Here is a 25872-nt window from a genome sequence, read left to right on the forward strand (position 1 = left end):
TCAGAGAATTGGTGTCTCTCTCCTTTAAACGTTATGGAACGTAACTAAATCGTAAGCTCTTGAAAGGCAAAAGCAATATATTTTACTTTATCACCTATATTTAACCTGAAGTACTTAACCTGTAGTACTTAAACTATAATTGGCTGATTGATTAACTCTAGAGCAGACGTGCTCAATGTGGTTTTTTCTTTGTTTTAATTTTTGTTAACATTTAAAGGTGCTAAAATTGAATATTCTCTATTGAAAATAAGCTTGCCTAGTTTTGAACGATGAACTAGTTTATTACATGGTTTCCTCTTGAACCACACTCATTCTCGCTTCCAACAATACTTACTATGAATCTGTTAGTGATAATTAATAGCTCTCTTGATGAAGCCAAAAAATGAATGTGGTTAGTGAGGCAACACTGATGAAACAATGTTTTTTCCTCTAACACAAAATAGGACTCGGGCTCCGTTCTTTGCCTTTGCTTCCTCCCTGCACCTTATTCCACAGATTTGTATAGCCCCGTTTATTCCATTAGGCAGTGAGGACCCCTGGAACTAAATAGAATACAGCTCTAGGATTCTGGATGCAGTAGAATGCTGGGTGTGTTGGGCAGACATCTTGATCTGAGCCTATCCTTGGGTCGGCTTTGCCACTACTAGCTCTGAGTCTGGGGAGTTTTGCTCTAATTTCCCTTTTGATAAAATGAGTATTATGATGCCTGGCTTCCCTGTCTACTTAGAGGGGGCTTGTGAAGATCAAAGGAGAAAGAGTACATGGAATCATTTTGCACAGTACTATAAAATGTAAGACCTTGTTACTAAAAGAGTAATACATTACTCATGTGTATCTGTGCATTGATATTTATACTCATTGAACCCTCTTATTTATGTGTCAAGAAACTCAAGCCTTATGACATTGGGGCAGCTAAGAACAGCTGCAAGGAATCTAATGGAATATATGCCAAAATATATTTTTGTTGCCTGAGGATGATTTTTTTTTTTTTTTTTGCATTTGAAAGGTCAACTTGGTACCTCTTATTATTTTCAAGTAGTTTGAGAATGGAGTGCAGGACATTTTTATTTGGTGGTAGACTGTTCCCTGGAACATTCAACTAAGTAGAGGGGGGATTGAACTGATGTCTACTTCCTTGTGTGCTGTTCTCTGGGCTGACTTGGTTTGCACCTCTGTAAGATCATAGAGAAGGCACCAAGTAGCACCAAAGTGGCTATTTCTTTGTTCTTTTTCTTTTAGTTGATGCATCAGAATTATTTTGATTGCAAGCAAAAGAAATTAAACTTAAGCCAAAAAAAAAAAAAGAATTTGCCAGAAGAATATGGGGTAGCCCTAATGAAAGCTGGAAAGCACAGGTGGCTCTGGAGATTTAGAATTCCAGGGAGAAAGTCTACTTGTCCTATTTTAGGTCTTTGCTCAGCACTGGCACATTTTTGGCAGGATTGGAGGGGTGGGGACGAGACACCAAGAGTGTAAGGAGCAAGGGTGGGTCATTCCCTATCAAATCGGTGTGCTAGACAGGCAAAAGTAACAGTAGATTTCAGCAGGTTCTCAGTTCTCTGAAATTAGGGTCCAACTTAACATGTTCACTCCATGTATCTGCCAGCCTGGGTTAAACCTCCGTTCCCCTTTTCTCAACAAGAGAAGTAGAAGTTGAGAAAGATTAAAGAGGGAAGGATCTTCACTGCTGGGCACCGCAGTGCACACCCAGGACTATGGAATGGGTGGTCCTTACCTCTCCAAAGGCAGGCACTCTTATATAGTGCAGTGGGATCCTTTGGTACTCCCTTATTTTTTTTTTCTTTTTTGCTTTACCATTGTAGTTATATAATTTTAAATAGTGGGGAGAAAAGAAGTAAGGCTGTTACCTCAACTGGGGGCAGCACAGAGCATGGAACCTGGTTCTAGTAGATACCCTTTAAATATTTTTTGAAGAAGTGCTGGAATTACAACATATTTTGGCCTTTCTTACCATATTCTTCTTTCTTTTTTTAATCTTAAGGGACGGAAAACACCCTACCAGTGATACTGAAATCTTTTAAATTTGTGGCATGATAGGAAAATGTAATTACAGTGTCGACATTCTGTCATCCTCTATTCATCATTCTTTATGGAAAAAAAAATAATTACAGTGGTTCTCACTGACACAATTCCAAGGAGCTAATGGTTTCCCATGACATAAGTTGGATATTAAGATATTTTACCTAGAGATAATATCAGCCTCTCATAGAATTTAGAAATGACATTCTTGCCCAGCATCGTTCTTTGTCCCCCTCCCTTTCCCCCCACTTGGAAGAGAAAACTAAAGGAAGGAGAAATTGCATTTTTACTGTTGGTTGAAAATGGTTTAGAGCATCACTTGATTTGATGATATCTGGAAATTCACTTAACTCAAACTGTTTTGTCTTCCCACACATTTTGAACGGATGCTAAAAGGGAAATAACGCTGTAGAAGCAGAAGGGTTATTTTTAGATTGCACTCCTATATTTGGGCTTCATTACTCAAATTTTTTTCCCCAGGGCTGGGGTCATATTTATGTGTACTGTACTTGATGGCTTTTCCTTATTCTTCTCTTTGCCCAGAACCACCTGGAAGCCAGCACGCACTGTACACGTCAGTCTGTAATCTGAATAAGCTGTGTGTCTTCCTTGCCTACCTCTTCCTTCCACGCTTCCCCCAAGTGTTGCAGATCAAAAGGTTACTTGTTTCAGATTTGCCTCTGGTTTCAAGTAATTTATTTCTCCAGTGACCCTCCCTTGGTAGAACAAATGCTCTCCATATTTTTTCCCCCTGAGTTCTCAAACACCTTAATTTTCAATTGATTTTTTTTAAGTTATATATTTAGAAAATGTTAGAGAAGCAGTCTAATGAATTCCTTTTTTATGAGGATTTGACTGAATATATATTTGTAGCTCTGATTAGCCAGCAAGTATTGAAACTAAGAAGCTTAGTTTAGTGGGCTGATTTGGAAGATGTCCTCTGTGGGTGTTTCCTCTGTGTGTGCCATTTTTCACAACGTTACACATCAGTGGAAGGTATTGATTTAGCATGTTTGCCAAAGACACTCCTGGTTTTCACCGAGCAGGGGATGCTTTTTGTAGTTTGGTTTCCATTACGTTTGGAGGAGATCTTCCTGACACCAGTGTATCACTTAGTGTTTGGTTTTTTTTGTTGAGTTTGATTTAGAAATTCACTTCACATGGTTCTTAGAGAGGGCTAAAACCAAGATTTAAAATATACAAATAAGATTAAAAGGAAGACCCAGATTTACTTGTAATTTGTCCTGGCCCTTTGTATATTCATTCTGCTCCCAATTTTGAAGTAAATACAATCGAAATATTTCTCCATTCATGTACTGTGTAACAGGTGGTCAACAGTGTAGTCCTAAGTTCTAACAACTTGGTAAACGTAAATAGGTTGTATAAAACCTGCTTCATACACTTCTTAGTTGAAATTCAAAGGAATGAGGCTTCCCCCACCCTGTGGGTCGGCTTCTGTTCTTAGCAAGCTGTCAGAGGCTCTTCAGGGAAGCCATGGCTCTAGATGGTGTTTCCATCCTGATGGGTGGCCAGGGCTATTTTCCTGCCTATAAGTAGTTCACTGGGTTGCAATGAATGCCAAATAAGCTTCTCCCTACAAAACCCGTTTTAAGAGTAGAATGTTTGAAATAATGGAACAGTGATAGCACTGTCAACCTACCGGTGTAAACCTTAGTTGATTTTAAATGCAAGGCCTGTCATTAGCTCTCTTTCCCTTACAACTGGAATTTCAGCTGTGATGCAGATGAAGCAAACCACACGACAAGTCCACTGTTTCTCTATGAAACAGTGGGTATCTGGGTGAGCCTTTTGCCGTTTCCTTACAAATAGGTCCCCGCAGGTGGCCATAGTGGAACTTGAGCCTTTGCCAACTGGAAGTGTGACTAGGGTAGCACAGAGGCTGGTGTAACTGGAAGCAAACATTGCAGCTGAGCAAGCAGGGCAATGGTGATGGTGGTGGTGTGGTGGACAGGGACACTTAGAGGCGTTTGCTTAAAAACAGGGGTCCCCTTACCCAGGGAGGCAGTACTGTTCCACAGGATACCATCGGGCCTCTTCCTCGGCCTGGGTTTCTTGCTATCCAAGCAAATTAAACACTTAAAAAACAAAAAAGATATTAATTAAATTGACCATTTGAATTTAAGAAACATTGTTCCGTGGCACGTGGGACTCCTTTCATCATCCTGTTGTCAGAATTAAAAGTTTTCTCTGTTGAACAGCTGTATACTTGCTGTCAGCATGTCTTCTGCTGCTTACAGAGATGTAGAGGTTAAAACGGATTAAATTCAAATGTTTGAGCAGGTGGGTAATGTAACTCAGCATGGGAAGGAAAGCAGTTATTCATTTTGCATATTAAACACACAAGAATATTCATTTCCACTCGTCTCCCATTTTTCTTCAGACATGTGGCACACTGTCGTCTGTTTTCCCATTTTCGATAGAAATGCAGGTGCAGGAATTATTTTACCATCCTCCCAATTAAGTGCAAGTGATAATGATGAAAAACGGCAACTGACTTCTGGCCTTGGTGTTGGAGAAAGAGTAGGGAGTGGTGGGACCTTGGCAAACTTGTGCCTCAAATTGCTGCTGCTTGGGAATGAAAGCCCTGTGTTAATAGAATGCCCAACTCTTTGACAATTAATAAAACCACAGTTTTTAAAATAAATTTATTTAATTTATTTGATTTTTGGCTGCATTGGGTCTTCGTTGCTGGGCGCGAGCTTTTCTCTGGTGGTGGCGAGTGGGAGCTACTCTTCGTTGTGGTGCGCGGGCTTCTCATTGCGGTGGCTTCTCTTGTTGCAGAGCACGGGCTCTAGGCGTGCAGGCTTCAGTAGTTGTGGCTCTCGGGCTCTAGAGCGCAGGCTCAGTAGTTGTGGCGCATGGGCTTAGTTGCTCCGCAGCATGTGGGATTTTCCCTGACCAGGGCTCGAACCCGTGTCCCCAGCATTGGCAGGCGGATTCTTAACACCTGCGCCACCAGGGAAGCCCCAAACTACATTTAAAAACTTTTTTTTTTTTTTTGCGATACGTGGGCCTCTCACTGTTGTGGCCTCTCCCGTTGCGGAGCACAGGCTCCAGATGCGCAGGCTCAGCGGCCATGGCTCACGGGCCCAGCCGCTCCGCGGCATGTGGGATCTTCCCAGACTGGGGCACGAACCCGTGTCCCCTGCATCGGCAGGCGGACTCTCAACCACTGCGCCACCAGGGAAGCCCCCTAAAAACATTATTTTTTAAGGAGGCTGTTTGGTCTAATGATTAAGAGTTTGGCTCTGGAGCCAGATAGCCAGGGTTCAAATCTCAGCTGTGCCATTTATTAGCTGTGTGACCTTGGACAGTTATACTTAATCCTTGAGCCCCAGATCCTCACTGAAAAACAATGCCAATAATAAAAACCTCCTTATAGGCTTATGGTTAGAACTTGATGAGAAAGTCCATTAGAAGAACTCAGTGCCTGACCTGTATATGGTAGTTAAGTGCTTAACAAACGCTAGCTGCTACTATATGATTAGTCAACACTGAGTGGGTCTACGAAAGTGTTTGAATGAACCACCAATATGCAACTTGTGTTTAAGAGCACCGACTTTGGAGCCAGCCAGCTTTGAATCGAGGCGCTCCCATGTACTGGCTGAGTATCTTTGGGCAACTTATGTGACCCTTCTGAGCCTTTGTTTTTAATCAGTTGTAAGTGTGGCACAGTAGTACCAACGTCCGGGCTTAATGAGGGTTCATTGAGGTAAGGCATGGGAAGTAATTGGCTCATTTGATAAATATACTATTTATTGAGCACTTGGTAAAGTCTCCACCAGCCTGAGGGTTAATATTGTTTTATCCCCACTTTACAGGGGAGGAAACTGTCTGCAAGTTAATTCCTTTGGGAAGTTGTGCACTGGCTTTTCTCCAGCAGTGCTTCTGGAAGGTTCACGCTCCTGCATACTTTTTCCCGTTGTTCTTCCATAGCCTGTTCAGCTGTGCTCATGAACATCCATACCTGTCACCTCACAGCGTTCAGCATGAAGAAAGCTTGTTCTGCAGATCTGTGCTGCAGATCTGTGCCTTGTCACGTCTTAGGAAAGCCAGTTGAATGTCATATCGCTAGAATATTTCATAACTACTCATTCTTCATAAATTTACATTGTTCACTCAGAGTCATGGTTTTATCAGAGCACCTCTGACTTGGCCTTTCTTCTGAATGCTCTTGATTTCTTTTATTCTTGGATCTAAAAGTAGAAAGTTGTCTTTTCAGATTCGTAAATTGTCTGAAAAATTGGAGGGAAAAGGGCATTGACAAAGGAGATTGATTTGGTAGCTGTTCACCAACATATTGAAGCTCTCTACCCTTGAAACAGCCCTCCATTTAGTTTGGAGATGGTGGACCAAGCCATATGGTACATCTTTGCAGGCTTTCGAGGAATACTGCATTTTGTCCAAACAGCTAACTGCTTTGAAAGATTTCTGTTGGGACATGTGCACAGCTGGTACGCAGAGGTGCCGAGGAAGCAGAACTCACTTCTTCCAATGAACAGCCTGGTAGACTTAGGAAAATAGGCTTAATTATGCTTAATAGTGGGAAATTCCCTTTCTTAAAAAAAAAAAAAAGTCCCATTTGAAATGACATAAAATGGTCTTTACAAGGAGGAAGGCAGTCAGTTTTTTTGCAGGGAGTGGGTAATCATTTCCTTAGCAGAAACTCTCTAACAAAGTGTTCTTTCTTGAGCTTCTAGGCATTTGAAGCTTCAGGTAATTTTCAGCAGATCGAAAGAAAGAAGTTGCGGCAAAATGGAATTGCCAAAGCAATGCTTTCACTATGATTAGTTTTCTATCTAGTCGTGTTTTTTAGTAGCTAAGGACCTGAAGATGGAAATTTCTTAGAATCATGATTCTGCTCATTACTCATCACACAAAGTCTGGTCCCTGCTGAGCCCTTTGTCCTCGCCTTGTGCCTCTTCCTCTTGTCCATCGTGCTGCAGGCACATCAGCCACCTTTCTGTTTGTCAAGTGGCTTCGCATTTCCTCCCCTCCAGCCTTTGCTGTTCTCCCTGCCTGGGACAGTCTTTCTTTAGATTTTGCATGGCTGGCTTCTTCTCATCATTCAAATATCAGTTCCAAAGGCATATTCTCAGCTGTCATCTTCATGACTTTGCATCTTCTAAGGAATCACTGCCTCTTCAGAATCCTTGGACACTCTCTAAATATCCTGTTTTATCTATCTGAAATTAGAGTACTTATGTTTGTCTCCTCGCAATAGAATATGATCTCCATGAAGATGAGGGCCACATCTTTCTGGTTCACTGGTGGGTCTCGAGCACCTAGAACGGTCTCCAAAGGTGCTCAGTATATGCTTATTAAATGAATGAATTTATTTTTAATACAAGTGTTTTTGAAAACCTCCCCCAAATTCTTTTGTTTCATGTGATTAGTATATACCAGAGGTCAGCAAACTTTTTCTGTAAGGTGTTAGTAAATGTTCTAGGTTTGGGGGCCCAAAATACCTCCCTGGCAACTACTCAGGAAGCAGCCATAGCCAGTCTGTAGACATGGGTGTCGCTGTGATCCAAAAAAACTTTACAAAAACTGTTGGGGAGGGGAGGGGTGCCACATTTGACCTCTGGGTCCATCCCTCATGTAGGGTCCATCAGTTTTAATCTACGCATTCTGGAATGTATGTGAAAGAGTGTGGGATTTGAAGAATAGCTGTCTTAATCAGAGGCTCAGTTCAGCTGGTTTACAACTAGGAAAGTGTGAATATCTATTCCTGTTACGTTAGAAGGGAACGTGTAGTGAAAATTATCTGTAGCATGATAGGAACATTCCAAAAGAGAGATATCCCATATACATGTGGTGGAACACACATTAGAGAGTGTTGTGACAGAAAAGTTAACTACTGATCCAGCATTGCGGTGGAAATACCACGAGAAATATTTATAAGAATTAGAAGTTGAAAAAGTTTATTTTGACCACCTCTGGCTCACTTAAGCCAGTATAGGATTTAGTTGAGGCTAATGCAGCAAATTTAGGAAATGGATTGATCGGAAATTAAGGAGCACTTGATGTACTTTTCTTCTGAAGGAGGAATAAACTCAAGGATACCTAAATGCCATCAAGCATACTTTAGAAAACTTGACTCTATAAAACGTTTTGTACGAGGATTGACACAGGCCCTGTTGTCTCTAATAAGACACTACCACATGGCTGAGTGCTCCTAGAAGCTGAGGAGACTGTTAGTCCCTGGACTTTCTCCCTCCTTCCCACACTGCTCCCCAAGGCAGGAACCAGCTGGTCAGTGAGAAGTGCCTCTGAACTGGCTCATTCAGTTATGTGAAGGCTCACAGATTCACAAGTGATATGCCACATAATTTGCCTGTGGAGCTGGTTTCTAGTTTTCTTTGACTGAAAGTATTTAAAAGAATGCAGTCAAAGTTGACTTATTCTACTAAGTAGTGTGTACAAATCTTGATAAAATTTCAAACAATGTTTAAAACAGCATCATTATAAACCAGAAACATTCATACAGGTTTTTTGTTTGTTAGTTTGTTTTTAATTTTGGTAAAAAACACAGTCATACAGGATTTTGAGATTCATTTGCTAGGTCAGGCTGTCTGGTAATCAAGAATCCATTTAGAATCACTCCTTGAGTCTTACTTAATTGCTGTGTCTTAAATTAGTGTGTGGCCTTGAGGAAGTCTTTTAATCTCCCAGAGCCTCAGTATCTATAAAATGAAGATGATCTCTCAAGCTTCTTTTATAATCTGGGGTGATTTTTAGTTGAGCACATACGCTAGCTCCAGTTTTGCTGGAACTGGGAAAATTAGTGAAGCCCATATATCCCTTTGAAGCTATTAGCATGCTTTTAGGTGATACATTCACAACTTGCTTCTCCTTTAAAACGAAATGGTCTGTTTGGAATGATTTGTGGGGATATAACTGACAATTTTGTAGAGTAGGATATTTGTTCTTTACGTTGTGATCTTTCCATCCGTGGACACGAAGGCTATTTAGAGAGAAATATTGGAAGTACAAATAATTCATATTTTTAACATAATGGCTCAGGTCCTAGTAAGGTGAGTGTCTTGGTTGTCTTTTATCAGTTTTGTCTGTCTGTTTTATGAGATGCCTTTATGACCTTGTGACTGAGAGAAAGCTCAGAGGGGTCCAGCAGGACCCCTGTCCTCAGCTAGATGGCTGTGACAGACCCATATGGAACCCAGAGTTTCTCAGGATGTCTCTCTACAGGGAGCAGGCAGCTGGTGTTTGTAGCCCCTTCCTTCTGTTCTGCTAAGATGTAACAGTTTTCTGAAGGCCCATTCATATTTCATCTGTTTCAAACATTTCTGAGGTCATCATAATTTGGAAGTGCAGTTTATGTCCTCTGAATCCCTATAGTACTTAATACCTCTTTTGTGGCATTTATATCTGGTGCTGTGTGTTTTGCTGTGTTCACCAGTCTCTGTTAGACTGTAAGCTCCTGAATGACTGGAACCAAATGTGATTTCTCTCACTGTCTCCCACCCTATCGAGACAGTCATGGGTATAGTTTTTCCTTCCCCTGTGTTCTCATCGCACATCTGCAGGGCAGCCTCTCCCTTTTATCTACTTGACTTCTAAAAGGCACAGAGGATGGCATGGTCAATTTTGTATTCCTAGTCCTTCACGTATAACCCCTGACAAATAGCTGCTTAATGGAAGAGGGAGTAAAGCGGCAGTTGACCCAATAAAACACTGGAATATCTACATTTGTATAATTTTTGCTGATCTAGACCCTCCTGGAAGTATACTGTATTAGCCTCTAAAACGTCGAACGTGTTGGTGACACATAGTAATCACCTGTTTCACACATAATTTATATGATGTTTCTTCCATCCGAACCTTTTCGTGAAAGAGCCTCAGGCTACTTTATGAGATGATTCTAGGATGGGCAGGATGGCAGTGCAGAATACTGGGAAAAGGAGGCCTGAATTCAAGTCCCTGCTTTGTTGCTTCGGAGTATTTTGACCTTGTGGAGGTCACGTTAGTGCTCAAAGAAGTTTCTCATCTGTGAAGTAGAAATAAAGACAATATCTTCCTCTCTCAGGAAAAATTTGTTGGGAAAATCAAATGATACAGCACATACACAAGTACTTAGAAAACCATAAATTAATTTACGAAGGGACTATACTCTTACATATTATAAAGGAGGGTTACACCCTATGGTTTTAACACTTAGATTTTTTGTGATTCTATGAAATAAGTAATCCAACCTATAATTAGATCAGTTGGCTATAGGGTCCTCAAATTCTACCTGTTACACCCAAGTCCTGCAAAAAGGATGGTAATACCCAATTAGTTAAACACAGTTTCCTTATTGCCTTGCTAGTTCTTTTTCTAGGTAGAAAACTGAGAGAGAGATAACTAATGAATTTTATGCCCAGTGCAGAACACTAAATTTTACTCACCACCTCTTGCCTTTTCCAGTTTCTCCAGTCTCTTTCTCATCGCCCCCAACGGGTTTGATACCTTTCCCTGTGACACTTTCTTTTGCAGGCTCAATGGTAGACTTTTCAGATTCTTGACACTTTTCTTCAATTTTGCCTTGTTGTATGCTTTTTTTTCCCTCCCTGCCCTTGTTATATTCCTTCTCTGCCACACAGCTTCCCTCTCAAACTCTACTGCTGGGAACAGAGTTAGAGATGAATGTCTAAAATCTTGGATTGTGGCCTGTCTTTGAGAAAGAGAAAGACTGGTGGTGATTTCTGAATGCTCCCTGTCTAGCAATGATGATGACTTTTACATTCTAGTAACTCTGTCTTTTTAGCACTGTATATACCAAAACTTCTGTTACTTCCCAGCTTCAAGGAGCAAGTCCCCCATAGGCTTATTTAAGATTCCTGGAAAGTCAGCCTTGTAAAATTTGTTTCCAAAATAGAAATCCTTTGAGAAAAGAGGTGTTAACATTAGTCATACTGATTTGTGAGCAGCAAAATCTTTAGAGCCTTCTCTAAAACGAGACATTTGTGTTTGGATTTGTGGCTTGATTGTTAGGTTGACTATTAGGTTGATTCTTGGAAAATAATAATAGTAGCTTGAAAGAGTTTATGGTTTGAGGGGTGTGGTATGTAGAAAGAGAATGGGCTTTGACGTGAGACAGGCAGTGTTTAAACCCTGGCTGACATCTCCTAGTTCTATGGATGCTGTTCGTATCTTCCTTTATTATAAAACTGTGATACCTGCTTCCCAACATGACTATAAAAATGAGCTGAAATGATGCACATTGATGTCCCACATGATCTCTGACACTTGGGAGGCACTCAGTAAGTGGCTGTTTCCATCTCATTTAGTCAAGTGGAGCATGAATCAGTGTTCTTTGCATTGTTTAGGGACAGAAATCCCAGTTAAAATGGCCTAAGGGCGGGGGGAACCTTCATTGAATCATGCAATGTGAAGTTCAAGGATATTTGAGTTGAAGCTCAGCTGGATCTAGTAGTTAAATGATGTCATGAAAGCCTCCCTGTCTCCCTAGCCCCCTTGTCCCATCTCTCATTTCTGCTTTTGTCTATGCTGGCTTCATTCTTGGACAGTTTCCAACACATGGTGGAGAAAGCAGCTATTGTAAATTCCAGGGGTAAATGGTCCTTATATCTCGTGATTCCAGGAAAAAAAGAGCAACCCCCTCATCTGCAGCATCCATCCACATAAAAACCTCTGGTCTTCTTTGTGTTATGTGCCCATCCTAGATCAGTCACTCAGTCCAGGGGGTGGAGTGCCTTGACTGACCAAGATAGTGCCATGTGCCCACCTCTACAGATGGAGAGGCAGGACCACTTGGTTGACTACTCCATTAGAATCATATGAGAAGGAGATGCAGAAGTTCCCAAAGATGTGCGAGGTAGACAGATAGGTTAGAGACATGCCCATTAGGGGTAGTGATCGAGTAGGTGTTCCAAAGACAGACAAAATGTACTCAAATTTTACTCCGTACCTGTGTGTGCATGCACGTGCATGTGCTTTAAGGACTCCTTCAGTGTGTTTTGGTTGTGTGTTACTTTAAACTAGAGTTCTTGGGCTGAGGCCCATGTGGTGAGCTACAGGGGATCTGGTTCCTGCCTGAAATCATGTACAGCATTTTGTGTATATGAACAAAGAAAATTTTTTACTGTTGCAAAACATGTTCTCTCCAGTAAAGTTAATAGGGGTGTTTTACTTTAAAGACTCTGCAAAATCTCTGGCTTGTCGTCTGCAAAATGTTGGGGAAACTTTAGGGAAGGTCCTTTCACAACTATTCTTGGAAGATCAGCCATAGATTCATTCTCTTAGGGTTCTGTCATTTCCTATTGCTTCCAGTGGAACCTTTATCTTGTATGACATTTACCAAAAAGGACGACGTTGATTTCTGAGACTTTGCTAAAATTATCTGTGCTTTGTTAGGTTTAGAACCAGTTAATTTTGTAGGAGCTTTTATGTTTGTAGTTGATAGCTTACCAATTGTGGTGCATGCTGGTATAAACAGTGGGTAGAAGAAGCTAGCTGTTTACGGATTTCTTCTTGTTTCTCAGGCATAAGGAACTTCTACAGTGTACTACCATGTTTCTTCTCAGTTACAGAATCATAGACAGGAGAGAGACGTCTCTGTTTTATTGGAGCCGATTCAAAAACTGGAACCAGAAGGAAGAGTTCCCTGCTTCCTCTTATTATAAGATCAAAACAACAGCTTACCCAGCAATGGGTGGAAACAGTGGGGCCATTGCACTTCTTCCCATTTTTAGAGGGATAGATCAGGTAGTCTTGGTTCTTGATTTGGGTTCTTTATGTGTAGACGTTTATATTAATCCTAGATCTAGAGCTTATTTCTTCCAGCGTTCTTAAATCATAAACTTCCCTTCCTCAAAATTAATTGTTTTCTATGTGGGGATTTGACACTCTGAGGATTAAATTGCTCAAAAGACAGGAAAAACGTGCGTCTAAAATGGATCCTCTGGTTCACTTCATCGGATGTTAGAACTGGAAGTGATCTTCAGGATTCTCACCCTACCTCTTTAAGGATGAACTAAGCCTCCAACAGGCTAAATAACCAGGGTCACAGAGCAACTTAAGGGGCAGAGCTGGGATTAAGTCTAGGTCTCCCCTCAGACTAGTATCTTTTTTCTCCCTCAGTTATCCTCACAGTTTTCTCAGGCAAAATTTTAACAAATTATCTCCAGAGCATTGTTTTCCTTATGATACAGCTCAAATATGAACTTGGAGGGCAAGAACAAAATTGGTCCTTTTTATCATCGTATGCCTGGTAGTAGCATTAATTAGTAGTAGCAGTAGTAGTAGTATAATAGTAATAATAATGATAATAAAAAAATACATCTATAAGAACTTACTATGGCCAGACATTATTCTTTGTACTTTACATATATTTACTTACTTAATCCGAACATCAACCCTGCGGGCTGGCTACTATTATTATTTTTATTTTTCAGATGAGCAAACTGAGGCCCAGACATATAGGGCTTAGAAACATGCATAGAAAGCACTCAGTAAATATTTGCTGAATCCTCGAAATTTCCAAAGCACTTTTGTAGTCGTTATATAATGTGATGACAGTTCAAGGGAGAGTATCATTCTGAGGGAATAGTAGCCCGGACAGCGTGAGGAGCCTGACTGAGGTTAGGGGGATAGTTAGTAGTAGACTTGGGAACTGCTTTGATCCTGACCTTCTGACCCTGTTGTTGTCATCGGTGGATTTCTACAAAAGCACATCCTACAGGTCAGTGGCTCGGGAAACTCTGAGGTAGCGTCTGGTTTTCTGTTTACCCCCAGGTTGGCCATTTCCAGCATTCTGCATTGCTCTGTGTGGATCCACATTTCTATCTGGTATCAATTTCTTTCTGCCTGAAGGACTTCCTTTAAAGAACGTTGGCCTTTGTTCTGGCACACAGTTAAGTTCCTTGGGATCACTGAGATCCTTTTGAGGTTGCTTTTAAGCTTTGTCCAGAGCAGCCTGAGTCTAGGACCCTTTTGGAGACTCTCCCTGATGTTTTATGTAGTCTGATCTCTTTCTCATCAGGCTGGTGGGAATGCATGTCATTCCCAGCCCTGTGTGGATCCTAGGTCCATGTGCAAAGCAGTACTCAGCTAAAGATTTGAAGGGACCCCTCTGCAGATTTCCAGAGCACTAGCTGCCTCAGCCTCCCTGAACTTTATCTCTGACTCTGCAGCTCAGCAAGACCCCTGAACTTGGCTTGGGTTTCCTCTTCTTGCACTACTGCCTGGAGTAAGGTGGGGAGACAGTAGGGCTCACCTCACCTGGAATTTCCTTCTCTCAGTTTCATGTATTTTGTCCATCTTTGTAATTACCTGTAGTGCAATTCCCATAGCAGTTAATCCTTCATGGATAGAAATGGGAGTCCGGTGTCTTGTTTGAAGTTCCGAATGTTAGCCTCTCAGGGGTAACTCTACATCCCCTGTTTCTCCAGAACACACACATCACCCTCTGCTTCCTTTTCCTTCCTCTCCTGGGTGCTCCATATTCCAGGGGACATGGAAGTTACTAGTAAAAACGAATTGCTATTTGAAGCAGGCAAGATATTTGTTCTTGCCTCTCGAAGATGGGCTGACAAATTGGCCACTCCCTCCACTCACTCACCATCTGTCTTCTCTGAGCCAGGGTCTGGAATGTTGCAATGGCTTGAGCAGCCAGGGCTCAGGTGTGCCTGTGAACTAGCTCTGCAAGGGCAAGGTGCACATCTGCTTTGTTCATGCTTGTATCCCAACGCAGAACAGGGGAGTGGGCACACCCTAGGTCCATGAATGAATGAATAAAAATGATCACACACGCAGAATTGTGAATTGGGGATTGGTGTGTACCTGTGTGGGGAGGGGTGGTCCTTGACTACCTGTGAATTGCCTATGTGGAAAAACCAGTTTGACGTGTGTGTGGGTGTGGGTGTGGGTGTGTGTGTAGGTTGATTATCTGTGGGCATCTCTGTGCTGGTGGCTTTTCCAGTATGAGCAAGTATGGTTGTTAGCCAGCATGTTTTTCCACAAAGGAGCTGCCTGTTACCTTACACTTGCCATTACCCAGTGAGGTGGGACGGTGGAGGGGGAGTAACCACGGAGGAGCCAGTAGCCAGCTTAGCAAGAACGCTGACCACGGCTCTGGTTACTGCTGATGAATTGGAGGGAGATCTAACAAAAACAGGCAGTCTTGGTTGATTACTTTCATGGAATGGAGAGTGATACCTGTAAGGTAAACGCTGATTTTAGGAGAAAAAAAAGAGACGTGGGGTGCAGGGGAAAGGTGATGGTATGTGTGTAGCCATCATGAATAAGTAAGGGTTAAGCATTTTTCTGTCATGTCTTCAAGTGGATTGAATGATCCTTTGAAATGCAAAGCCTAACTTTCTGGACTAATTTGAGGTCTCTTTTAATGTTATACTGCCTCTTGTTTTGGCATTAATTTTCTCATCCTTCTTTAAAAAATAGTTACCAATGTTTGCCTTCATCTTTTAGGGATCGGCTGTTATGCTTCCATGGGTGCCCTTTTGTAATTTATTCTTTCCATTACTGTATTCGCCTGCTTATTTAAGGTTGGTTAGAAGCCATGAATGTAACAGGATACACTGTACTGCTCTTTCAATAGCTTTAGAACTGAGCTTTAGGAGGTAGGGTTTTGGATTACTAAGCAAATTCTTTCCTTTTGGATCAAATTTGCCAATAAATACCTAACAAAAAATTCCTTAATTAGACACTTCTAGTTTCTTATGTAATGTTCCTGGACCTGACTTCTGGAGAGTATATGCTCTAAAGATAAAGGTAGCAATATTTACTTCTGTAGCAAAAAATATAGTGGGTTTAAGAAGATTCTGAATTGTACAATTTTGGTGAAAGTGAACAGCTATGCATTCTGTTGCTATGGTGATTAGATACAACTGCAGTGATATACAGCCTTGTCTTTGGTAGTTTCCCCTTCACTCCCCCCACCATTCTAAATTAATTATAAGTTTAAAGGAAAAAAGTCATTGCTCATATTGGTGTTTTACAGTTGAACAGATTGTTTTCATTTTGAGAACTAACAATTGTAGGGGTGGGTGTAGTGAAATGGAAAAGTGCAGAAATGAAAGCATTCTGTGAACCAGAGCCAGAGCATAGATATTCATTGACAGTGGGCTGCAGTCCCAAAAGGACGAAAAGAGACACTTAAGGACTCATGGCTTATCTCTTTGATTAACCAAGATAATGAATGGATGTAAAGGGAATTGAAAGTGCCTGGCATGTTAAAGAAGATTGATAACAGAGAGTTATTTAATTTTTAAAAAGACGAGTTTACAAACAAATATTGCTAAAACTTTCAGAAACAGCTTGATAATTAAGGCAAAAAAATGTAGTCCAAGCCCATACTTAAAAAAAAAATACAATAGAAGGAACTAAATGCAAGCAAGATCCCTTCCTTCTCCAATCTCCATTTTATTCTCCAGAAGGAGCCACTCTTCCTGGGCTTTTGTATCTGCTATTTTGTCACATGCTCAACAATTTCTCTGCATATTTAAATAAGTATATCCTTCTTACGTTTATGGTGTACCATGGTTACTATGCAAATTGGACTTTTTATTTAATGTACTTTAGACCTCTGAACATCAGAAAAGATGGCTCATTCTTTTTTTTTTTTTTGCGGTACGCGGGCCTCTCACTGTTGCGGCCTTTCCCGTTGCGGAGCACAGGCTCCGGACGCGCGGGGTCAGCGGCCATGGCTCACGGGCCCAGCTGCTCTGCGGCATGTGGGATCCTCCCGGATCGGGGCACGAACCCGTGTCCCCTGCATCGGCAGGCGGACTCTCAACCACTGCGCCACCAGGGGAGCCCCGATGGCTCATTCTTTTTAATGGCTGTATGGTATTTCATTACATAGAAGTACCCTAAATCGTTTAACCAGTCTTGTATTGATAGCTTCCCATATTTAGCCACATGATATCTTCTGGCTGTTTAGCAATATTCCTCAGAATATGGAGTCCAAATATTAACCCTAGTCCAACTACTCCAGGCGTGGTAAGTAAGTCAAAGTAACAATTTAAATCAGAGCTTTTCTTATCTCATTTAGAACAGATTTTGCAAGACAGGCAGTCTCTTTAGTCTTCTTGAATTACCCAATAAGGCAGTTACTGCTGTCACTCAATTATATAGAAAATTACAGAGTTGGGTGGAGTGGGCATATTGGATAGTATCAGCTTTCTTCACACTTTCATTTTGATGATGGTGAAAGGACATTTTTTTTGGCCTGGCTTTAAATCAAGAGTATGGTAATCCATGTATAGTAATTAATGATGAAAATTTAGTAAGGATCCTTCCTCATTATTTGGCTCCTGCAGTTTCAGAAATGTTTATAAGGCTATGTGAATAACTTCCCAAGGATACTTATCACATGGAGAGAAATCACCAGTGAGAAAACACACTCTTTATTGTAGCTGCTGGTAGTTTCTATTTGGGTTGACTGTTAGCTTTGTTTAATGAAAAGAGGTGATATATGTTTATCAATTCGCCCACTCAACACATGTGTTCTTTTGTCCTTGGTGTGTGCCCACTTAGCTCTCACAACTTTACAGGTTAGGCAGTTTTGAAGTGCGTATTAAAAGAAAAACACTGTTTTCTTGAGAGCACGTGCTTCATCTTTGTACTTCTTCAAGGCTCTACTTTTGTATGAGTTCTGAGCGCCCAGAAATGGCGTCATTATCCAGTTCTCCGCAGGCCAGCTGGGATTTCTGGAAGTGACTTGGAACTCAATTTCCAGAGGAGCTTATTAACAGATAAGTTTCTGGTGTCTTCCATATTTTCCCAAAGCTTGATAGGCATGTCCCATTGATGCTGATTTGTTCAGACCCTGTCATCATTGTCTGTGAGCTGTGCATGCTTATGTTCTAGTGTCTCCTAACAATCTCAGAAAAATCCATTTTACTCTTCCATTTACAATAGGCATTGGCTTCCAAAGTAATGGTAACTTTGTTTCGTTGGGACTGATACCAGTATACTGGTGATCATTTTGCCGTTCTTAGAATCATTGATTTTCTTCCCAGCTGTTTGCAATGAATATTTAGTGATATTTGAAGGAATCAGGTTTCAATGGCATAAATTTTGGGGACGTATGGCCAGGAAATAATTAGAATCTTGTCTCATAGGACTGTTGTCAGCATTCAGACCTCAATTTCATAAAATTCCTTGATAAAATCTTAATGTGGTCCTGGAAAGACCGTCTCTTGCCTCATAAATTCATACAATCACCATGTTTTCATTTGGTTTCTACAAGCAGTGTGATTACATTTTTATTGATTGATAAGGAGGACCCCAAACATTTCACCTTTTAAAGATGGAACCTCAGGAACATGTACTTGAGAGAAAATTGCTGGAAAACAACTTTAAAGTTGTTGTAGCCAAACATTTGGCATCCAAGTAAATATGGATTATGCATACCTTTTTTCAAAGTACCTAAAGGTAGAGAAGAATTTTGAAAATTGTACTGAATTTACCTTTATAAAAACACAATTTTAGGGCTTCCCTGGTGGCGCAGTGGTCGAGAGTCCACCTGCCGATGCAGGGGACACGGGTTCGTGCCCCGGTCCGGGAAGATCCTACATGCCACGGAGCGGCTGGGCCCGTGAGCCATGGCCGCTGGGCCTGCGCGTCCGGAGCCTGTGTCCCGCAACGGGAGGGGTCGCAACAGTGAGAGGCCCGCGTACCGCAAAAAAAAAACAACAACAAGAAAACCCCACAATTTTAAAGTATATTTGATTGCAACTTAAACACATACCAAGTACTAAATTTTCTTCATGTAAGAGCATCCTGAAATCTCCTGTTCTGGTTATATTTGTGATGCCCTTATGATTTCTGATCCACAATAGAAGTATAATTGAAACAGAGCCAAATAAAAGGAAAAAATAATAGAACTGCCCAGCGTCTCATCTAAGCAGCCCTGTGGCCATCTGAAGAACTTCCAACATAATGGCTTTAGTGAACCAGAAATTCTCCAATAATTGCCTCTTGCAACATGCAGAATTTGTAACAACAAAACGTTTTTTAAAAGTTTGTCATGTTATCCCTATAGCTGCTACCTGCAGCCTTGGGAATATTCTTCCTCTATATGTTCATTAAGGTTGTGTCTAGCATTACAATTGAAGTTTTTAGATTTGTTGGCTGACGTACAACAACTTTGAAATGGGTCATTTTGGTGGGGCGTGGGATTCAAGCATGAAGAAAGCAAGCTGTAATTTTAAATATAAGAATCAGTATAATGATTAAGGAGTTATTCAGGTATATACTTAGAGTTTTGATGGAGTTTTATTGAGAAGTCTTGCAAAATTTCTAGTTTCAGTAGAAAACTTGCATCTGCATCATGCACTTACAAGAGTTCATCATCTACGTGAAACTATTCCAATAGGCTCCCCCAAACTTGGGACACACATGGAAGTAATAGCCACCATTTATTGAGAATCTTCCATGTGCCAAGCATTTGGCTAAATACTTTAGCGACTTTACAGTTAATACTTCCAATTCTGGAAGCATTTCTATGCATTCACACATATAGGGGTGTAAGTGTGTGTGCGTGTGTGTGTACTTGTGTATAGCTACAAATATGGTTTTGTTTGAGTTTTAACATAAATGGTGATAGATATGTATTATGCAACTTGATTTCTTTTTTTCTTTTCTTTTTCCACTCTGAATGTGTTATATCTTTCCCTGTCAGTATCCATGGACCTAGCACATTCTTTGAAACCAGGCATAGGATTCTATAGCACTAGTTCTCAAACTTGCCTGCACATTGGAATCACCTGTGGAATTTGGAAAATTACACAAGCCTGGGCCCTCAGTACTAGAGAGTCTTATATGATTGGTGTGATGTAAAGCCTGGTTATCAGAGTATGAGAACCAGTGTTTTACACTGTGGGTGCCCCAACAGTTTTTAAAAGATTCCCGTTTTGAAGAACACTTAGATATTCTCTATTACAAATAATAAATCCTGTTTTCTTTCTATTACAATGTTGTAGTGCACATTCTTGTTAATATATCTCTGTGCTCATGTGTAAGTATGTTGGTAGGTTAATTCCTAGATATGGAGTCTAGGAATTCTTAGATGTGGGTCAATGGGCCAGCGCATTATAAGCAACAATAGATACTGGCAGGTTGCGATACAATTGATTCCCATCCATTGGTTATTAGATGGCCCATTGTGGGGCAGAGGGTTTTTTGCTGCCTTTTTTTTTTTTTTTAAACTGGTCTTCTGCCTTGCCTGCCTTGTTCCCACCCCGGTTATAAAAAACTTTGTTCAGATTTTGGAGGGTTGTACATCTGAGTGCTTATGGAGGTTTCCAGCATGAAGGGAGATTGGGGAAATCTCACGTCAAAGCTTTATTTCTCTAGGTGTTTTTAGTACTGTGTCTTTGGAAATTAGTTTCATAGGCTGACAGGACAGTCCTGGCTTCACTTCTAATCATTAGAGGAATGTGCATCTCTTGCAGGGCTGGGTGGTTCTGATTTAAAAGCAGCAGCTCCCAGAGCCACATGAGACCTGAACAGGTGGAGGCCAGAGTGCCTCTTTACTGCCTTCTTTCTACAGCTGAACTTGCCTTCAACGGAAGCTTTTACTATCATCTTTCCATAAGCCTCTCTTGAAAAATTATTATGTAAAATTTATAGGTAGAATTTTTATGAAGGGTAGGGTGCCTCTTCCGAAGGGGGTTTCAGCTTTCATAATGTGACTCCATCGTCTGGTCCTAGTTGTTTCTGGGTGGCTGCTCTCTCCGCCTCTTGAGCAGGACTCATTAGGAACAGCCTGAGCATAGGTGTGGTGCTGGCCTTGCCCCAGATGAGCCCCTCAGAGCAGCAGGGGTGTAGAGAGACTCGGCATCTATCTAGCAAACAGCTCACCACTCTGTAATTTGGAACCCAGGATCACCATGTACTTAGCTTTCCATAAACATTTTTCACATCTCCAATGGCAAACCATGGCTGTGTTCACACTTGTTCAGACTGCTCTTTCTGAGGCAAAACTGGGAAAGCCAGTTGGTAAAACCTTGCAGTAGGTTTTCTACCTTAGTGACCAATTCACAATTACTTTCCTGGGCAGACAAGATGCCTTCAGATGTCGAAAGGAGAATAATAAATAGATGAGATCACTGAGGAAAATGTGAAGGGGAATCAGGTCAGTGTTGCAAATGTCAGTGTCGTTGCAGTGGGTGTGCTCTGTGGTAGTTTTCGTGTAAGTGGTTGGATCGAAATATTAAACCTGTTGAATGCTTCAAAATATACAGGAAGGCTAAGTTTCTTTTTTAATGCCTTTTCCACACTGCCCCAAAACCCTCAGAGAATTTCCCACAATTTGCAGATAAGCTGACTAACCTGCAGAGCCCTTGATTTAGTGGTGACAACTGCCCTATGGAGATTAAACCAGCCTCATTCCAGGAATTTGTTCTGCTGATACACACAGGAATGTCAGGGAAAGGAATCTGGTTAACATATTTCCACCCAAACAGTAGCTAACAAATATAAATCCCCCTTCCAACTTTTTTATGTAGTTCTCACTTCCCTTTGTAACGTCCACTTAAAATCTATCAAACACTTATAGAGGACTTCGGGATGCTGAAGTCTTTTTTAAAGTCACTCACCAAAAAAAGTGTTTGAGCTGGTATTTGAACCCAGGTCACGACTCCACGGCTGCCTGTCATATTATATCTGCTCACCCGTTTTTCCCTAACTGAAAAGCTACATTTGCCATGAAAAAGGTGGGAGTTTCTTAACAGTTATCAGAGAGTGAGGCTGATTTTAACCAAGAACTTTTGTTCTACGTGGTATTTTATTTTATTTTCTCCTGTTGCAATTGTAATAAAGTAATCTTGGCATAAAAGTAGTTAGAAGAACATGAAAAGACGAAGGTAATCAGTGAGTTTTAAAATTTGCATTCAGTAAACATGAAAACATATAAACCCTCTAAGCAAGTTTTTATTTCTTTATTTTCAGTCCAGAGACCTGTAGTTTCCCTACGATACCAGGAGACGGAGACGTTATTTTCCATGGAGGCTTGTGTAGAAATAGAAATTATACCTACTTGGCCTTGATAAAATGTAATTATACTATTTGAGAAGGAGTAAGATTGAACAGCGTCTGGTTTGGGGCTGTGAGGGTCAGCAGCAGTACTCACGTTTCCAGGGGACCACGTCTTATGGCCTCACTGGGGAGATAAGAAAAGAGTACTTGTACATTTTAGGACATCAGCCATCACCTGTAGTCTATATGCTCTGGTCCTCTGCTGATAATATTACTGGGAGGATGCGTCGTGAGTCCTCGGCCTAGAGTGCCCCCCGGTTTATCTTTTCTAAATCACACTAAATTTTGCTTGAAGATTTGGAAAACATAGTTGTTCAAACCAAGTACAGTTGACCCTCGAACAACACGGGTTTGAACTGTGAAGGTCCACTTGTACCTGGAGTTTCCTCAACAGTAAATACTATAGCGCCACATGATCCGCACTTGGTCGACTCCCCGTTTGCAGAACCGTGGATGCGGGAGGAACCGAGTATGCAGTGGGCCAACTGTAAATTACACTCAGATTTTCTACTGTGTGGAGGATCAGAGCCCTTAACCCCCTTGTTGTTCAAGGGTCAACTGTATTTATCTGCTCACCCTCTTTTCTCTCAGAATTTGCCAGAATCATTTCAGTTAGGAGGTTCCAAAAAATGCCTAATACTATGTTTCTTTTTAGACAATGTCTTTTTAATGTCATTTGCATATTCTTTGTGGATGGCACCAGAGGGTTGGCCGCTTGTTTGGGAAGGTCTGAAACCTTAAGTGCCTCAAGTGTGGTCATTTCGGTGGGGAGACCTTTTAAGACGCAGCACGTTGACCTGAAGTGGTGAAGACTCTGACCTTTAGGGCTTGTTTCAGTCGGATCACCAGAGGACCAGAGCATATAGACTACAGGTGATTGTAGCTTGTAGATTGGTGGCAGTGTACCCTTTCTGAAAAGGGCTATTAGGTGATTCAGGAAAGTTGCATTCTTTTACATATTCGTTGAAGAACAAAACTTGGCCTCTTGGAAGAGTGAGAGCTTCCAGTGTGACAAAGCTGGCCATTTGAGTGGTAGCTTCTTATGTTTGTATAACCCCCAGTTATAGGGGGTTTGTCTCAATTTGTCTTTAAAGACTCTTAGTGGGTCCCTTAGAGTCAGGGAGGTAGAAAACTCAAAGGGGGAAAATGATTTGCATTTCTTTCAGCGTGGGCTTAAATTCGTTCATTGACTTCCCTCACAGACTAGTAACAGGCCCTCTGGCGAGGTTGCGCTTTGTTTGGTGGGGAGCTCCAGTGACACTTGGTTTGGCTCTTCTCCCAGATGATCTAGACTAGATGTCCTGGCTTCCAGACTGGTTTCTGTCACGTGAACAGCACAAACTTCCTAACTCGAGATCTGTGTTATATTGGCTTTAGGGATTTATGCCCTAAACCCACGGTTAAAGTATTGAGTCATGACAGAATAGTCATTGCCAGCTTTTCAGGGTAGAGACCTGGACGTCCCCTCCTTTGCTCTTTATGTGAGGAGGGGCTATTCTCTGGCAGGAGTCCATGGCTTGGGCCTGGAACAAGACTGTTGATTATGTGCTGGTTGAGGCTTGGTCTGGCTTGAGGGTGTGCATGCACTTCATTTGGGTTCCTTCCTCCCTTATCTCGGGAGGAAGTAGGGAAGGAAGGGGACTGGTTCTGGCTTCCACTTTGCATGCCCCCCCCTCCCCCACAGTGATGCAGGCAGACCCAGAGGAGGGAGTGTGCTTTGCTTTTGCTGTGCTGCTTACACAGTGGAGCAGGAAGTGTTTTCAGGGTGGCAGAGGCTTATTTGAATGTTTGGATTTTGGTTTCCCCGTCCATGGTGGGATGCCCTCATTGTTTTCCTCTTGTCTCAGAAAAGTCACTGGGTTGAGAGGATTGACTGCTGGGTGAATTTCCAGGAGCCACTCCAAGAAGTGCCCTGTTAGAACATCCTTTTGGGACCAAGCGTGTGGGAAGGGCTGTCCCTCCACTGGACTCACTGAGAAACGCCCTTTCCGTTTCCTGATGGAGAGGATGTTGAAACTTACGGGGAAAACACATTCCGTTTCAGACGTTTCTCCTACAGCCTTTAGACTGCAACCCATCATTTTTTAAAGCTCCAAATAGTATTTGGCATCTGGTGTTCTTGAAATGAAACCAGACATGAGGAATGTGAGATGGGAGAGAGATGGCCAAGGAAAGAAGCAAAGCAATTTTTTCCTTTCACATTCTTCTTGATAAGAGAATTTGGGTTAACATTAACATGTTGAAACCCAAGTCGTATGTCAGAGCCCTCTGCAAAATGCGAGGTAAACTGCAGCTCTGAAAACAATAGGTTCGCTAATTAAAACTGAGGGTTCTCTTAACCTTTCTCTTTAAAATTGCACTTGTGACATAATTTTTTTTTCTTGCCCTTCTTTTTATGTCTGTGACATTGTTTCAGAAATTCCAGAGACCATTTATAATAAACAATGACAATATTTTAGTGGTAAAACGATAACTGGAGAATTAAATGCAAAATACTATCTTGATTAAAATAATAGACGTGGAGCTCGACATACATAGTGCCCACTGCGTTTCGTGTGTCCATGCAGAAATTCTCAACTGTTTAACCAAGTTGGTAGCAGGAAGGGACCACCGTCTCCTTCTTTCCCGTCCTTCATCATGTAAGCTTTTGTTTTCCCTGTAACCACTTTGGTTAGAGGAAGACCTTGGTAACTTAGCCAGTGAGTGTATCCCTCAGCCATCTTATAAATGTGTGCCATAAGTCCCTGATGAGCCAGCGAGACTGATGTACGTATCAGTGCAAATCTGTTTTGTCAACACGACCTTCCATTTTCCCCCATATGTTAGGTACTGCTCATGTGTAGCTTTGTGGAAAGCAAACTTTCCATATTACGTATGTGTTGTGACTTGGCATTATCAAAGGAAAAGTATTAAAGGGGGTTTTCTTGTGGACTGTTTCTGTTCTCTAGTTTTGTTTTGTTTTTTTTTTTACTCATCATAATCGTAAACAACATTCCCGCAAATTTGGTCCTCATTTTTTGACTGTTATCACATTGACACTCTTGTTTGTTTTGGTAAAGAGCAATACAAATGACTCTGACTTCGAGCTAGGCCACAGATGGATTACATTTCTGATTCTTTGCTAAGCAAAATGCACCTGCTCCAGAATCTTAAGCGGCTTTTTAATTGCTTCCTTGTGCATGGCATGGCAATAGTCATCTGTAATGCTATAGGTGGATTGCAGTTTGGGTGTCCCAGAAGCACCTTCCTTCTCCCCTCTGCAGCAGGGCCAGAAGCTGAGATGAGAAGATGTGTTCTGGTTGAGGGCCCAGCTGTCCTGGTGGAATTAGTCCTTTCCCTCAGGCCGATCTGATTGAAAAGGGGGCCAAGATGTGGAAACATCGGCTGCTGGTTTCAGTAACTACACATTTCCTCTTCAGTGGCCAAAAGGACCAGCTTCACTGCTCCCTAAATGTCCCCACTAGGTGTGGCTCCCTAATCTGTGAGTTTTCTTCACCTATTTCTCTAGCACCTAGCACTGAGTCTGGCCTATGGAGGCTCAGGTATGATAGCTGAGCAAGTGAATACATCTTGGGCGAAGTGTTCACTGAATGTAAGGAGGGGGGAAAATGTCTAAAAGATTCTATCAGCGGATTTGTTTCCAATGGAGTTTACTTGAGGATGGGTGGAAAAACCAAGTACCAGCCAGTTCGGCCAGAGAGAAATTTCTCACTGTAAGGAAGCTGCAGATACCCCCAGGATGAAGTCTGTTTGTGAGGCTACTGTCAGCATCAGAAATCTTGACAA

At 41.6% G+C, this 25872-nt stretch overlaps 1 protein-coding gene across 6 annotated transcripts in view; it reads left to right on the forward strand.

Moving 5' to 3' along the window:
• The window catches only part of DAAM1 (dishevelled associated activator of morphogenesis 1), a 179277-nt gene that overhangs the window by 31448 nt on the left and 121957 nt on the right, over positions 1 to 25872 (forward strand). For 2 of the 6 annotated variants that reach the window (XM_089907771.1, XM_089907766.1), the window contains exon 1: positions 1846 to 15247. The exons of 3 other annotated variants lie outside the window; for them this stretch is intronic. In XM_089907771.1, the coding sequence (XP_089763897.1) occupies positions 15227 to 15247 (21 nt within the window). In that variant the 5' untranslated portion in view covers positions 1846 to 15226. Of the gene's footprint in view, positions 1 to 1844; positions 15248 to 25872 lie in introns of those variants that run through there. One more of the 6 variants, XM_089907761.1, reaches the window with a different exon arrangement.

Source organism: Delphinapterus leucas, chromosome 2 (genome assembly GCF_059928025.1).
Source record: "Delphinapterus leucas isolate spDelLeu-1000000601 "Yukka" chromosome 2, BTC_Dleu_Yukka2, whole genome shotgun sequence".
In the NCBI taxonomy this organism is placed as follows: Eukaryota; Metazoa; Chordata; class Mammalia; order Artiodactyla; family Monodontidae; genus Delphinapterus; species Delphinapterus leucas.